The following is a 15222-nucleotide window of genomic DNA, read 5'->3' as shown; positions in this document are numbered from 1 at the left end:
TTTGATAAAAATTACCGAAAAGGTGGAAATAGCCAGTGAGGCTAAAAAAAACAAAACATTAAAAAAAAAGATGCAAATGAGCTGCTTGCAAAAACAGCGAGCAGCTCAGTAGGGAGGAAGGCAGTTGCTAAGATGCGCAGAGCAGTCATCACTAAGCATGGCTGCTGTGCGCATGCGCAGAACAGCATGTGCTACCCACGACTCATACATGCATATATGCTGTATGTATGAAAGCAGCCTTTTTGGGCTGTCAAAAGCTGAGTGCTGCACCTTTTAATTGTCGGCCCACGGAGAAGCTGCCTGAGCGCACCTACAAGTGTCATGCTCACTGCCTATGGGAACTACATGAAGCTGCAGGTTCACAAGGGCTTGCCCACCCCCGGCCAGCTGATTGTACGGTTCCGAGCCCAGCCTCAACTTCGTTGACCTATGCCACCAGGAGCTGTATGATCATCTGCTCCCACTACCCATTACTCTGGTTGGGTATGCTAGAAGCTCTTCAGTGATTGCATAATTGTCAGCTGCCAGCGGAGGAAAGACTCCTCAATGGGGGATTGGGGGAGTTTCCTTTCCACTTGTTGCTGTACTCCAGTATTACTGCCTGAGAGGAGCTTGAGGAAAGATTCCAAGAGGCTAGCTAAAGCTGCTCCAGAGAAACCACCGATGTGATCTCACCTAAATCCAAATGTGCCTTTACATCAGATGATGATAAAGTCAAAAACATTTGTCACATGACCAACTCAGAATCCTGATTGATAAGGCCGCAACACCTCCTCATATTCTAAGTAATCCATTAATTACTGTAAAACTAATTTCTCCACCACCTTAGCAAAAGAGCACAAATTAGAAATTGGCCTATAATTTACCACATCCATTCTATCCTTAAGGGACCGGTCGGATCACCACTCTTTTCTACTCAATTGGCATCTGTCCCTCCTGCATACTATTAGATATCTTACCATAAATCAAATGCTCCAACCTATGCTGCTCTTTCTTAATCCCTACAGTCCTGCCCACCCCAGTAATCCTTGGTGCTGCCCTAATGAAGCTGGGAGGTTTGATGGAAAGAATAAATAACAAAGGAGGCAATGTGCATTCTTGCCAGGTACCTGAATAGAACTCAAAAGCCTTTGTATAAGAGTTGTTTATTTTTAATGTAGCCAGCCATCTTTTATACAAGGTTTGTATCCAGTGCACAGAAGCCCAGGTATGCCCATTTTCTGTAACACAGCAAACGTATATGGCCAAATCTATCAAATGGGTGTAACTCAATAGATCTGATTCACTTCTCAAACTGTTCTGAAACAAAATATATCGTGAATCAATTAACACACTAGTAAACCACTTCCAAAATTTTGTTTGTCAAAATGAGAGGAAAAGCCTCATACTATCGTGGCTCCACTTGGTACATCGACTGGACTTTTTTTTGTATATGAAAACAACTCTTAGAGCTTCACGATGAAAAAGTAATCGCAGGCTGAAAAACCTCTCGTGAAACTCTTACTCAATAACAATGGTTGTCGGCGATATATCAATTAGAAAAAAGCCACTTATCTGTGCTATATTAGTGGTGCTGGTTTATGTAAGCTGCTTTGATGCTGCTCTCTTGCAGAGTGAAGTCCTGACGGACCCGTTTCGCTCAGGCTTCTTCAAGAGTCCTCACTACTTCACCCTGAAACAGCAACAAAAATATGCAGTTTTTACCACAAGACAACATTGGTGTACAATAGTGTATAAACGCCAATCTCCTGACCTGAAGTCGCAATCCTAAGGCATGTAAAGCCAGCAAGCAGATTGAAAAAATGGCGCCCAGACAATTTATAGGCACCTGTGTCAAAATGCGAATCATTGCATCCTAACGTGTTTACGTCATGCTCACGCAATTGAAACAAATTAAAACAAAAACAACCCGAGATGTGGAAGCTCCCTCATTAATTTATGATCTCCCAAAAAAATGTACTAGATCAAGATTGCTGTTAGGGAAATGTTCTTACATCATTAGTTCTTGATCTTTGATTGTTAGAAAAAAATTGTTGAAAAAATACTTGTTACAGAGAATGTAATATCTTTTTGTCTGTAGAAAATTAATAAAAAGCGGACCAATGTATCAAAGAATTTAATCCCCTGGGTTCAAGGGTGTCCAGTCTGAATATCCACCGTTGTTCACACTGCAACAAAGCCTTGCCACGATCCCCTCCTCGTTTGTCGGGCTGGACTTTATCAATTATCCAACCCTTGAACTAATCAAACGAATGTCCCCGTTCTCTACAATGGGCCACCAGTGGTGCTCCAAACTTATTGTTAGATATGCAAGATTTGTGTTCAGTTAAGCGCATAGAGAATTTTCGCTGTGTCTTCCCTACATACCACATCTGACACGGACATTGAAGTATGTAAACCACATATTCCGATGAACAAGTTGTGGAATACCGCAACTTGTACGTTTTGCCATCTTTGAAATTGGTAAATTCTGTGCGTTCTATGGACATCTCACAAAAATGACAGGAGCCACACTGATGGTGGCGTCTGGAAAATCCCACTTCATGCTTCACTAAGTCAGCTGGCCTCACGATTTCTTTCAAATTACGGTCCCGTGAAAATGCTATACGTAATCGATATTTCTGAAATAGCTTGTGATTGAATGTCCCAGTTTTTCAAATGATACCAGCTACCTCTTCCCCTCCTGTCGTGTAGCGCATCACAAAAGTCTCACAAGGGTCCCCCAAGTTGGATTGACTGTCAGTGTTGAGCAAAAGGTCTCGATTATTATATTTCGCTCTAGTGTATGAGCGCCTAAGAATATGGGTAGGATATCCCCGAGTGACTAATGATCTCAACAATTCTCCAGCTTGCACATTATAGTCGTCCACGGTGCTGCAAATCCGTTGATGCCTTTTTTTTTTTCTTCAATTTATAAGCCAGCAACCGGCTAGCCTGATTGCCAGATTCAAAGTATTCCTGTTTAGTGTTTAGCATCTTATCACAAATGTCCCCCAATTCCAACTCATGCAATTTAAGCCTAGCGCTATGTAGGTCAGCTTGCTGAGATTGTCTACCACTGCCCCTTTTGTAAATGACTTCTAAATCTTGTATATTTTTTTCACAGTTACTGCTCCTGTAGGCCCTTAGCTTTACAAATATGTGCTTGCAGAGAAATAGCTTTACCTTTTTTAACAGCTTTAAACTTTCTCACAATATCAGCGGGGTAATATCTGGAGTCTCATTAAATGTTAGAAATTCTACCAAGCCCTTCTCTAGCTGAGTTACATAAGCTGGATCTGCCAGGATGGCATCATTAAAATGACAAACCCTCTGTCCAATTCCCCCTCCATCAATAGCAGGAGTTAGGATCACAGGGGCATGGTCAGGCCATATCCTTGAATTTATAGTTGTTTCATAGGTTTGACCCCTAATCACAGTATCCCCCCAGCCACATGTCTATTCTGGAGTCTATGGCATGAGTAGCTGAATCATAGGTCTAATCTCGCTCTGTTATATGGGATTCTCACCATAAATCCTTGAGATTCTAATATAATAAGAAGCATTGAAGTTTGACTCTATCAGTCCTAGCATAAGCAACTATGGATACTGTATTATCTAGAGAGGGATTGTGCATGTGATTACATAAGAGCATAAGCAATACCATACTGGGACAGACTGAAGGTCCATCAAGCTCAAGTATCCAACAGTGGTTAATCCAGGTCACAAGTACCTGACAAGATCCCAGAACAGTAAAACAGTAAAAATAAGCAGTGGATTTTCCCAAGTCTCTCTTAATAATGGCTTATGGACTTTTCTTGTAGGAAACTATCCAAACCGTTTTTAAACCTTCTAAACTAACTGCTTTTATCACATTCTCTTTCAACAAATTCCAGAGTTTAATTACATGTTGCATGAAGAAATATTTTCTCCAGTTTGTTTTAAATTGACTACTTAGTAGCTTCATTGTGTGCCCCCTAGTCCTAGTATTTTTGAAAAAGTTAAACAAGTGATTTACCTTTACCCCTTTCACTCCACTTAGTATTTTATAGAGCTCTATCATATTTTTTTTCAGCCATGTCTTCTCCAAGCTGAAGAGCCCTAGCTGCTTTAGCCTTTCCTCATAGGGAAGTCGTCCCATCCCTTTATCATTTTCGTCACCCTTCTCTGTACCTGTTCTAATTCTATCTCTTTTTTGAGATGCGATGAACTGATTTGCACACAGAATTTGCTGGGGAGTCCATCTGCTTCTGCTGCAACAGCATTAGCTCCTCTGATGATCCTGACACTGCTATCTTGGTTTTCTCATGCCATGTGGAGATCATCAAATGATAATCAGATTCTTTAAAATCCTTACGGGGAGGATGTGGACTACTTATATTCCCTCATTCCTTACACTCTCTGTTGTCCTGTGTGATGTGTCTGTGGGCTCTTGTCAGCATGATGGACGGGATTTATGCTAAATATTAATTGGGCTGTGTAGAGCTGAGAGCTCAGAAGACCACCATGGTCTGTGACATCACTTCAAGTGTTGATATTTTGTGATATCGCCAACTGTTTGTTTACAACATGGCTGTCTCCTGGCATTGCTACATAATTCATAATTGCTTCTTTTCAACCATAGTGATGCCAGGTGTATTATGTGGTAATTGTTTATCGGTGTGTATCCTGAAGTCCCAGACAATTTTGGCTTGCTTATTTTCTACCACGGTTTCAATTTTGTGGTTCCACCAATTTGTGGTAACAGGAAAATGATACACTGGAACATCTGCCAAAAGTATCATGGCTGCTGCTTTGTGTCTGTCTTAGGTGGTTTGTAGTTTCTTTGGCTTCTTTGCAGAGGCGGCACTTGCTGCCCTTGGATGTTTTACCAATTATAGCCTTTGAGTTTGTGTGAAGCGATTGGTCCTGTGCTACTATGATAACCCCTTTGAATTTCGGCACTAACCAGCCATCAAAAATCATGCAGGAGAGCATTCCAGAGGCAGAATCATAGAAGAGCTGGGAGCAGTCCTAACTTTGCCAAGTTTTCTAAGCTGGTGACGGCACTGAATATCAAGAAGCACCCGAATACCTTCCGGGTAGCGGCCTGAAGCTGAGCCTACCTCCCCCAGCCAACAAATACTGATCCTCTGCACCCCCATCAACAAGTTCCAATCTCCCTCCTGACTCCACAGACATTACCGAAACCCTTCATGAACCCTCCCTCTCTGAGAGCAACTCTCCCCTTACCCAGCCAACTGTAGGTCCATTCTGAAGCTTACCTAAAGCTTCCTGATGGTCTAGTGTGGTAGACCAGGCAGGACTGAACCCCACTCGCTCTTTCCATGGAAGTTCTGTCTGAAAAATGACTGCTCTGACCTCTAGTGGTAGTTTTATGGTGCTACCACTAGAGGTCAACTTTTTTTGTCGGTGAGACCCAGATTAACAATCCTGGTGCTAAGACATGACCTGACATTAAATATCTGGGTCTAATTTGTCTGGTGATGGTCAGCATTTAAAAACACTGACTGCTGCCTGCTGAATATTGACTGGTTATGTTTATGTGGTGGGATAGAGAATTGTTGAATTACATCTGTATGATTTGGTTTTTATTCACATGTGCTTTGTGTGTATTAGCCATAAGCAAAATATAACATATTTTTATAAATAAAATACTCCAATGGACAAACAGCTACCACAACACTTCATCTTTGCGGTAGTAATTGCGATATCTGAATCATGGGTTTAAGCTGAATTTTGGTTTGGTTAATATCGGATTTGTTGCAATAAATATTATAGGAATGAGAAGCTTAAAAAGAATGTTATTTTTGTGAAGCCTTATCAATGTTTATTTTTTTTCTGTAAATATTTAGAGTTCCAAGTATGGTGTCTTTGGAAGAAACAAAACTTTTTACTGGTGTTGACTATGGTAAGTTGATGGTGACCATAGACCTTTGTGATTTGTTTTTTTGAAATGCTCAATTTCAAAAAGTTTAAGCATACTGAGGTTAATATTCTAAAGCAGGTTAGTGGTCAGTGGTGGCAGCACCAATGCATAAGTACACTTAAAAAAAAAAAAATAAATCCGAGGCAGTTGAGTGGATTACTTTGGATGTATAAGTTATATACCCAAAGTTGTTCAGAAAAGGATGTTGATTTATGCGCTTTTTAAAGGCATCTTAAACTGTATGCATACTAATAGATTCATATGATTTGAAACGAAGTTAGACAGTTAAAATTATACTTGAACTCAGAAAAAAATGGGTTTTGCTTTGAAGCATATATCCAGTAAAATCCAGAGGGAAAAATAATTAATAATTATAGTATTCCATATTTGAATTTAAAATCCAACAGGAGAAGGTGGTCCCAGAAGGAAAGCCCTGACATCACACCAGAAGTAGAGGACTATGTTGACATTATCAACCCTATCAAAGCTTCAGTTCTGCTCTGTCTCCGGTTGCACTTTTGTTTGTGTTGGTGTCGAGAAGCAATTTTACTTATATGAGATCATAATATGTTCAACTATTACACTGAAATTTAAGCGAGCATGTGCAAGGATAAGTGCTTCTTAATGTGATATGTTTTTTTCCCTTTTACTGTGTGGCCTTATGTTTGAAAATACATATACTATATTTTGAACTCCCAAAGTAATAAGAGGGCAAATTTATAACAGGTTATCTAGATAGGGGATCCAATTAGTTAACTATTTTGAGGCTATTTGTGATCATCTCTGGGAAAAGATGACTAAATTCACCAGAAAGAAAAATGAGGTTGAGGTTTTAATGAATTATGTTAGAGCAAACAATTTGTAATACAACAATCTAAACCCCATCCTTTTATGTGAAAAAATAAAAACTTTACAGAAATTCAGACTACTTATGGACCTGTGACGAAAAATCAGCCATTCTCAACATTTTGAATCCACTACTCTAGCCAACTTTTCCTAGAGATGGTCATGTTTTATAAACAACTTTTGCATTTGTGTCTTTGAAATAGCCTCATAGAACCTGAAACAGTCATGGGTAAATACACCCATGTACACTGGCATCTTCTTCAGAGTTGGTGTAAGTTTACATGCATGAAGTACATGCATGTATTCATTCTATAAAATATATGTGCACTTCACGGCTCCGCCTGTGCTCTGGCCAGACTTTTCTGTCTGAACATGCCAATGTTTTGATCATATGAAAGTAGGTACAATCATTCACCACACCTATTCTATATGTATGGTATATCCTTAACACTTGGGGCAATTTTATAAAAACTACTTTTCCTCTGGTAAACAGGTTTTACCTATAGAATAAAATTAATAAAATTATCCCCCTGAATGTTTATGAAAAAAATGTACTTAATAAAGTTTTTTTGTATCCTTCGTGTTTGAGAAAGACAGTGTCTATGGGCCAGCATTCATTTATAGAAATCTATAGGAAAGCCAGTGGTGCGAAGACAACTAACAAATGTCCTCCTTGAGTTTCCTTGTTGATATTTAATATGTCAAATTGAGAGGAGGGATAGACCCCTCTGCTTATTTGAGGACCTGGTGCAAATGCTGTCTAAACAAATCTCTCAGGTAGAACTGAAGATTTGGAGAAGTTAAGCAGCTTAGTCTCATTCTTTGTTTCCTGTTCTGAAGCAGCAGACTCTAGTCATGCATTAAAGTGAAGTTGCTACTCTAGTTCTTCAGTTTGGAATCTATGATGAGTTCTCAGAGTCATTAGATAGCTTCTCCATCAGGAAACTTCTGGCATCAGCTGTAGTGAATGCCCAATGATGGAGGCAAAAACACATAGTAAAAATTTTTTTAGGTATATTAAAAGCAAGAAGCCGGCAAATGAATCACTTGGACTGCTAGATGACTGAGGGGTAAAAGTGGCTCACAGGGAAGAGGAAGACATAGCAAAGAGATTAAATGAATTCTTTGCATCGGTCTTCACCGAGGAAGATTTGAGAGTGATATTGGTTCCAGAAATGGTATTCGAAGCTGACGAGTTGGAGAAACTGAATGAAATCTCTATAAACCTAGAGGATGTAATGGGGCAATTTGACAAATTGAAGAGTAACAAATCTCCTGGACCGGATGGTTTTCATCCCAGAGTACTGATAGAATTGAAAAATGAACCGGCTGAACTATTGTTAGTAATGTGTAAATTATTTTTAAAATCAAGCATGGTACCGGAAGATTGGAGGGTAGCCCATGTAACTCCGATATTTAAAAAAGGTTCCAGAGGGAATCCGGGAAATTATAGACCGGTGAGCCTGACGTCGGTGCCAGGCAAAATGGTAGAGACTATTATAAAGAACAAAATTACAGAGCATATTCAAAAGCATGGATTAATGAGACAAAGCCAACATGGATTTAGTGGGAAAACTTGCCTCACCAATCTATTACATTTCTTTGAAGGGGTGAACAAACATGTGGATAAAAGCGAGCCGGTTGATATTGTGTATCTGGATTTTCAAAAGGTGTTTGACAGAGTACATCATGAAAGACTCCAGAGGAAATTGGAGAGTCATGGGGTAGGAGGTAGTGTCCTATTGTGGATTAAAAACTGGTTAAAGGATAGAAAACAGAATGTTGGATTAAATGGTCAGTATTCTCAATGGAGAAGGGTAGATAGTGGGGTTCCTCAGGGGTCTGTGCTTTGACCGCTGCTTTTTAACATATTTATAAATAATTTAGAGATGGGTATAACTAGTGAGGTAATTAAATTTGCTGACGACACAAAGTTATTCAAAGTTGTCAAATCACGAGAGGATTGTGAAAAATTACAAGAGGACTTTCGAGACTGGGAGACTGAGCGTCTAAATGGCAGATGACTTTTAATGTGAGCAAGTGGGAAAGAACCCGAACTATAGCTACGTAATGCAAGGTTCCATGTTAGGAGTCACCAACCAAGAAAGGGATTTTGGTGTCGTTGTTGTTGATACGTTGAAATGCTCTGCTCAGTGTGCAATGGCAGCTAAGGAAGCAAATAGAATGCTTGGTTTTATTAGGAAAGGAACGGAAAACAAAAGTGAGGATGTTATAATGCCTTTGTATCGGTCCATGGTACAACTGCACCTCGAATATTGTGTTTAATTCTGGTCACCGCATCTCAAAAAAGATACAGTGGAATTAGGTACAGAGAAGGGCGACGGAAATGGTAAAGGGGATGGGACAACTTCCCTATGAGGAAAGGCTGAAGTGTTTAGGGCTCTTCAGCTTGGAGAAAAGATGGCTGAGGGAAGATATGATAGAGGTCTATAAAATAATGAGTGGAGAGGAATGGGTAGACGTGAGTCGTTTGTTTACTCTTTCCAAAAATACTAGGACTAGGGGGCATGCGATGAAGCAAAATTTAATACGAATCGGAGAAAATATTTCTTCACTCAACGTGTAATTAAACTCTGGAATTCGTTGCCAGAGAATGTGGTAAAGGTGGTTAGCTTAGCGGGGTTTAAAAAGGTTTGGACAGCTTCCTAAAGGAAAAGTCGATAGACCATTATTAAATTGACTTGGAAAACTCCACTGCTTATTTCTGGGATAAGCAGCATAAAATGTATTGAGCTTTTCTGGGATCTTGCCAGGTATTTGTGACCTGGATTGGCCACTGTTGGAAACATGATACTGGGCTTGATGGACCTTTGGTCTGTCCTAGTGTGGCAATACTTATGTACTTATCAGGTCCCCCTGTCGGAAAGCAACCTCCAGTGTTCCAAAGCAGATATTGTGCCATAGATATTAGGAGATTTGGAGATGGAATAGGCATGCAATGTACTTGCAACATTTTGGGCCTCAGATTACTGAGCAACATATTTGTGCGAGTCTTTTTTGCACCACTCCAGCAAAGAGGGACTTGGTTGTATGTCAGGCTGTAGGGATATGACATGTCCGTACAGTGAGAGCTGAAAAAAGTTTGAATCGTCGTCATGGGTAGAAGAGGGAGTTACAAGAAAATCCTCATCCAAGCCTTTTGCTTGCCCATTATAGCAGGAAGAAAACAAGAAGGATAATATCACCACAAGCGCACCATCTTTGATCCTCCATCTTGTATTTATTGTTTAATCTTTGAAGCTTCAAGAAGTCTTTTTATATCAGTACAATACATTCCAGTAGGAACCAGATAGAATGACATCCAGGTTATATGTATTGTATATACCTGTTTTTTATGTCAACATAATAGCAATTACCTATAATATATGTGATTGTCAATTGCAAACCACATCTTAAACTTAAGTGCCCTATTCTGGTTGTTGCTTTTTTTTAAGGAGATTAACTGAAGGATTTCATTTTACAGCTACCAGAAATAAAAAGTTGCATATACTGATGGCAATTCCATCCTGCTACATTTCTCCATATATTCCATACTTCATGTATTTTTATATACTTGTTCACTTTATAGAGGAACACTTAGTTTTTCCATAGCTAACATTTCCCATAGGTAGTGAAACCATTTTTTCCTGAAGGACATCTCATTGATTTCCATCATTGTACCTCTCGCACCTTAGTAGCCTTTGTTTTATTTTTAATTCTAGTGAAGTAACTAGTTGTTTAATTGAATCCACTGAGCTTTTTAGCTATAAGCTGTGTCTCATGGATTGCATGGGTTTTGCTCCTTCCATAACCCTTCTCAACAAGGTTTTTTACCACAAGCCCTTGCTGTAATTGTTCATAGTTTAGAAACTTGTGCTTTTCCTGATATTTCAAAAAAGGCATGGATTACACCAATTCCAAAGAAGCATTTTTCAGATCCTTCTGACCCAGCCAACTACCGTTCAGTCTCTAACTTATGCTTCTTGTCAAAACTAGCTGAAAAGTAGTTGTTCTTCAATTAAATGATTTCTGCTCAAAAACCAACATTCTTCATCCTAGACAGTCGGGTTTTAGGTCGGGTCACAGCAAAGAAACAATTATCACTGCTCTTATGAACAACTTCCACACTACTATCGATAAGGTTCTATTTCTCTGGTGGTTTCTTTAGATCTATCTGTAGCATTTGATTTGGTAGATCATACTTTACTACTAGCTCGGCTTGCAGAGATTGGAATTTCTGGCAGAGTATATCAGTGGTTTACTTTCTTTCTCTCTCAACAGTCCTTTATGTAGGATTAGTTTCCCAGATATCCACACTGTATTCCTCACGTTGTGGTGTACTAAAGGTCCCGGTACTTTCTCCTTTATCATTCAATATTTTTTAATTCCCTTAGCCACTTTTATACAGTGTTTCAGTATTAAATTTTACATTTATGCAGATGATATTTTACTGGTCTACCCCATATCTCCATTAAACATTTATCTGAAACCTCTACATGCCTGCCTCTCAGCTTTGGTGGACTGATTGTCTCAGAAAACTTTAAAGTTAAATCCTGAAAAGACAATCACATGCTGGAAAACAGGTTCTTTACCTATACCTGACACTGTCCCGATCCTTTTTGGTTTACCAGTTACACCTGTTACTCACTTTCGTTACCTCTGTGTTCGGTTCGAATCTCAATTATCCTTTGTTAAGCTTATTTCAGAAGTTATTTGGTTAGGATTTGCCACACTACGCTCACTGCATGCCATTCATTTTCTTCTTGATTTCCAGTCTTTACATACATGCACTGCTTGAGTCCCACCTGGATTACTGCAATGTGATCTATGCTGGTTTACCACAGTCCCAGTTAAAAAGACTCCACACATTCCAGAATTGAGCTGCATGCTTTCTCTATAAGGCAAACAGGCGAGAACACGCTTCCCCTTTACTGTACCAGTTAAACTGGCTTGCAGTTAAATTTTGTTTCCTCTTTAAAATCTTAACCTTAACTCATAAGGTATATTATTCTGGTGTCTTATATCTTTCTAATCTGATTATCCCTTACACCCCTGCTCATCAACTCAGATCTCTTGATTCACATTGACTAGTTATTCCTAACTTGAGGCAGGCCAACTATGAGGTTATTAGATGTTTAGCTTTCTCTTGCCTTGTTTCTTCACTCTAGAACTGCCTGCCAGACACCTTGAGATCTGAAACATCATTCCAGAAATTTAAATTTCTCTTGAAGGATTATTACTTTTATTAAGCTTTTCACCAATTTCTCGGCTTTTGTTCACACTTTGATCCTTGGCCCTGCAGGTCTCGAGCTTCTCAGTATGTATGGATTGTAAGTTTGGTCTTGTACGACTGCCGGTCTACTGTCCTATCTGCAAATGGAGTTCTGTTCATTTAAATTTGTTTGTTTTATTGTAATTTTTATTGTAATTTTATTGTAAACTGCTTAGCTCCTCTTTTGGTATTAAGCAATAAATCAAGTTTTAATAAATATAAACATAAGACAGCTGAATCCTCTTATCCCTTATGGGCTGAAGGTTTGAATGTACGGTCTCTTCTGTAGCAGCACATATTGTCACCTAAAACTCATTTTGTTTATTCCTGACATTGTATTTTATGATTCACAGCCCTTGACTTTGTTATTAAATGTATGTAGTATTTCTTTCCCCAGATTTTTGTTAGCATTATCTTTCTGCTAAGATATACCTAATTTGTTTTTCCATAGATCACTCAAGGGAAAACTATAGAGAACTAATGGCTAAGGTCATAAGGAAGCTTCTGCGTAAGTATATTTAGATTGCTTGATTTATATGGGATATTTTATTTAAGAGTAGAGTTCTTTCAAATATGACTGTGATACTGTAGTTAGCATATGGAATAAAATATAAAAGTTGCTAGGTTAGTCATTTGTGGGGTCAGTATATGCTTGTGCATTTTGATCTGGGGACAAGACATTTGAGGAAAATTCCAAGATTCACATATTAATAATGAACATGATGTGCTTCCTTTGTGTTAATGACTACTTTTTTCACTTCCCTTATGATAGACTATATACTTGACAACTCAGAAGATGACACAAAATCTTTGTTTCTAATAATAAAGGTATAACTTTAATTTGCAATGTGCATCATTTTTCTTTTTACACAATGTTCTCTTTGTAATATACATATTATTTTACGGCAGATTATTAGTGATCTTCTGCATTTCCAAGGGTCTCACAAGCATGAGTTTGACTCACGATGGAAGAGCTTCACCCTTGTCAAGAAATCAATGGAGAATAGGGTCAGTATTTTGTGGACACATAGCTTTTCACAGCATTTTACTTTTGAAAACCTTGCTTAGTTAAAGATCTTGGATTTTATGGTTAACATGTTCATTAGTTCTGTGTCACATGAAATACCTGCAAAAATATAAATAAACTTTACAGGGGCTTCAGGGTAACCTATTTTGCTAGAGTAATGTAGATAGAGGTGAAGTACAGAATGTAAAGAAACTAAAGCATTTTTGATCTGTAACTCAGTAAATGATGACAGATACAGACCTTCATGGTCCATTCAGTCTACCCAACAAAGTGGCCAGAACTGCTCCCGCCACTCTGTGGAAGTATATTCCTTCATGTTTGAACACTGCCATCATAATCAGGGCAGTTGGCAATTTACCATGCATATCGCATATAGGCAGTTCTGTAGGATGCCACAAAACCACAACACCATGCCAGTAGACTGAAGAGTGGTTTTATTATTTGTAATTTTTTATTTATGAAATTTGAATGTATTACATCCAAGAAGAAACAGAGGGTACAATAAGAAAATATGATAAATGTCATAAAAATAAAGGAATATTACAAAGGTAATAGAATGTTCTCTATCAAGTCAACTGTTTAAGGAGAGAGAGTACATGTAACATAGGAGGAAACTAGGCATTAATAAAAATAATAATAATCATAGTAACACAAGGGAAAAAAAAAACTAAGACAACTGACAAAAGTCCTGTTCACATAATTAAAGGTTTTTTATGGGTGTAACCTGGGGGACACCTCCAGATGAATGAGTCATAGAGGTTCTAGAAGTTAAAAAGGAAGGAAGTTGAGAAGATTTTTTAATATAAAATCTTTTTTATTAAGTAAATTGTAAGAACAGTCGCATAAAAAGTAAAAAGATATTGGTTCATTCAAAACCCCATCCCTTCAATCACCTGTCCCACCAATTATTATAAAGACTAGAGAGAACTTGTAATCTTATAGTCCTCTCCAATACAAGGAATGGTATTAGGGGAAAAAGACCCCCCCCCCCCCCCCCCCAAATTCCCTTCAAATTCACAGAAACTAATAGACAACATTTCCAAAACCAGACTAACAATAAAGCTGAGAGGGTCCTCCAAGAGTATTAGTAATGTAGCTTCTGGCTTTCCATGAAAGGGAGCAGAGATAAAGAGGCATATTTTCAAAGCACTTAGCCTTCCAAAGTTCCATAGGTTTCTATGGAAGTTTGGAAGGCTAAGTGCTTTGAAAATATGCCTCAAAGAGTCCCAAATTACCAAAAATCTCAGTCTATGTTTTGAAATACCCCTCACTCCCTTAAACTGAGACACACAAGCTATGTAACCCATTTCTCCACTTCCAATAATAAGGTGGTTCAACTTGCAGCCAAGGTCTGTGAATACATTTTAAAGCAATCACCCGGGATTTGTGAAGTAGCCATCGCTTGTCCTCCCCATGTATAGCCAGGGCCCTTTTCCACCCGAACACTACATCCCGAGGATGAAAGGCTATTTCTTGGCCAATTCTGCTTGACATAAAATGTACTATGGCTCCCCAATAGGAACAATTAAAGAATAATACCAAAGCATGCTGTCTAAATGACCCCGAGGATGCCCACATTTAGCTCAATGAGAGGGCAGAATTCCCCATTTTTTATACTCTATATGGTGAAAAATAAGCCCTATGAAGAACACTATACCAGCACTCCTTATATTCTACATTAAAAAGAACCTGGGGGATCCACTTCACAGTTAGAATTATTGATTCCCTCCCCCCTCCCCCCCACGACGCCAATTTCAGCCACAGAGTATGGGTGGTATATGCCTTGGGGGTCCCAAGGCCCTGAGAACCATATGAAAGCATGAAATTGAAGGAGGATAACCACTTCAGTTGTGAAAAAGATCTTTCAGTCTGGTAGCAAAACTAGCTGATTAGACTGAGGACGTAAGGAGGTAATATGGTGATATAATTGAGAGTATGCATAGCTGTCAACTGGGTTGTCTCCCAGCCTCTGCCTCATATTTATTGCATTTGTATCCCACATTTTCCCACATATTTGCAGGCTCAATGTGGCTTACATAGTACCGTCATGGCGTTCGCCAATTCCGATATAAACAGTTACACAGTGATGTTCTGGTAGAATAAACATATTAAGGAATCATATAGAGGAAGAGTTTCGTTATGTCCATTATGTGCTTTGGTTTCGTAGTG

The 15222-nt window shown here is 38.8% G+C and overlaps 1 protein-coding gene across 2 annotated transcripts in view; it reads left to right on the top strand.

The window, feature by feature from the left end:
- PSME4 (proteasome activator subunit 4) overlaps positions 1–15222 on the top strand; it is a 363943-nt gene that overhangs the window by 192203 nt on the left and 156518 nt on the right. For both annotated transcript variants that reach the window (XM_030195844.1, XM_030195843.1), the window contains 4 exons: positions 5835–5890; positions 12478–12534; positions 12799–12854; positions 12936–13034. In XM_030195844.1, the coding sequence (XP_030051704.1) occupies positions 5835–5890; positions 12478–12534; positions 12799–12854; positions 12936–13034 (268 nt within the window). The remainder of the gene's footprint in view (positions 1–5834; positions 5891–12477; positions 12535–12798; positions 12855–12935; positions 13035–15222) is intronic.

This window comes from Microcaecilia unicolor, chromosome 3 (assembly GCF_901765095.1).
Source record: "Microcaecilia unicolor chromosome 3, aMicUni1.1, whole genome shotgun sequence".
In the NCBI taxonomy this organism is placed as follows: Eukaryota; Metazoa; Chordata; class Amphibia; order Gymnophiona; family Siphonopidae; genus Microcaecilia; species Microcaecilia unicolor.
Note: the sequence above shows the minus strand (reverse complement) of the source record. Positions and strands in the feature narration are given on the sequence as shown.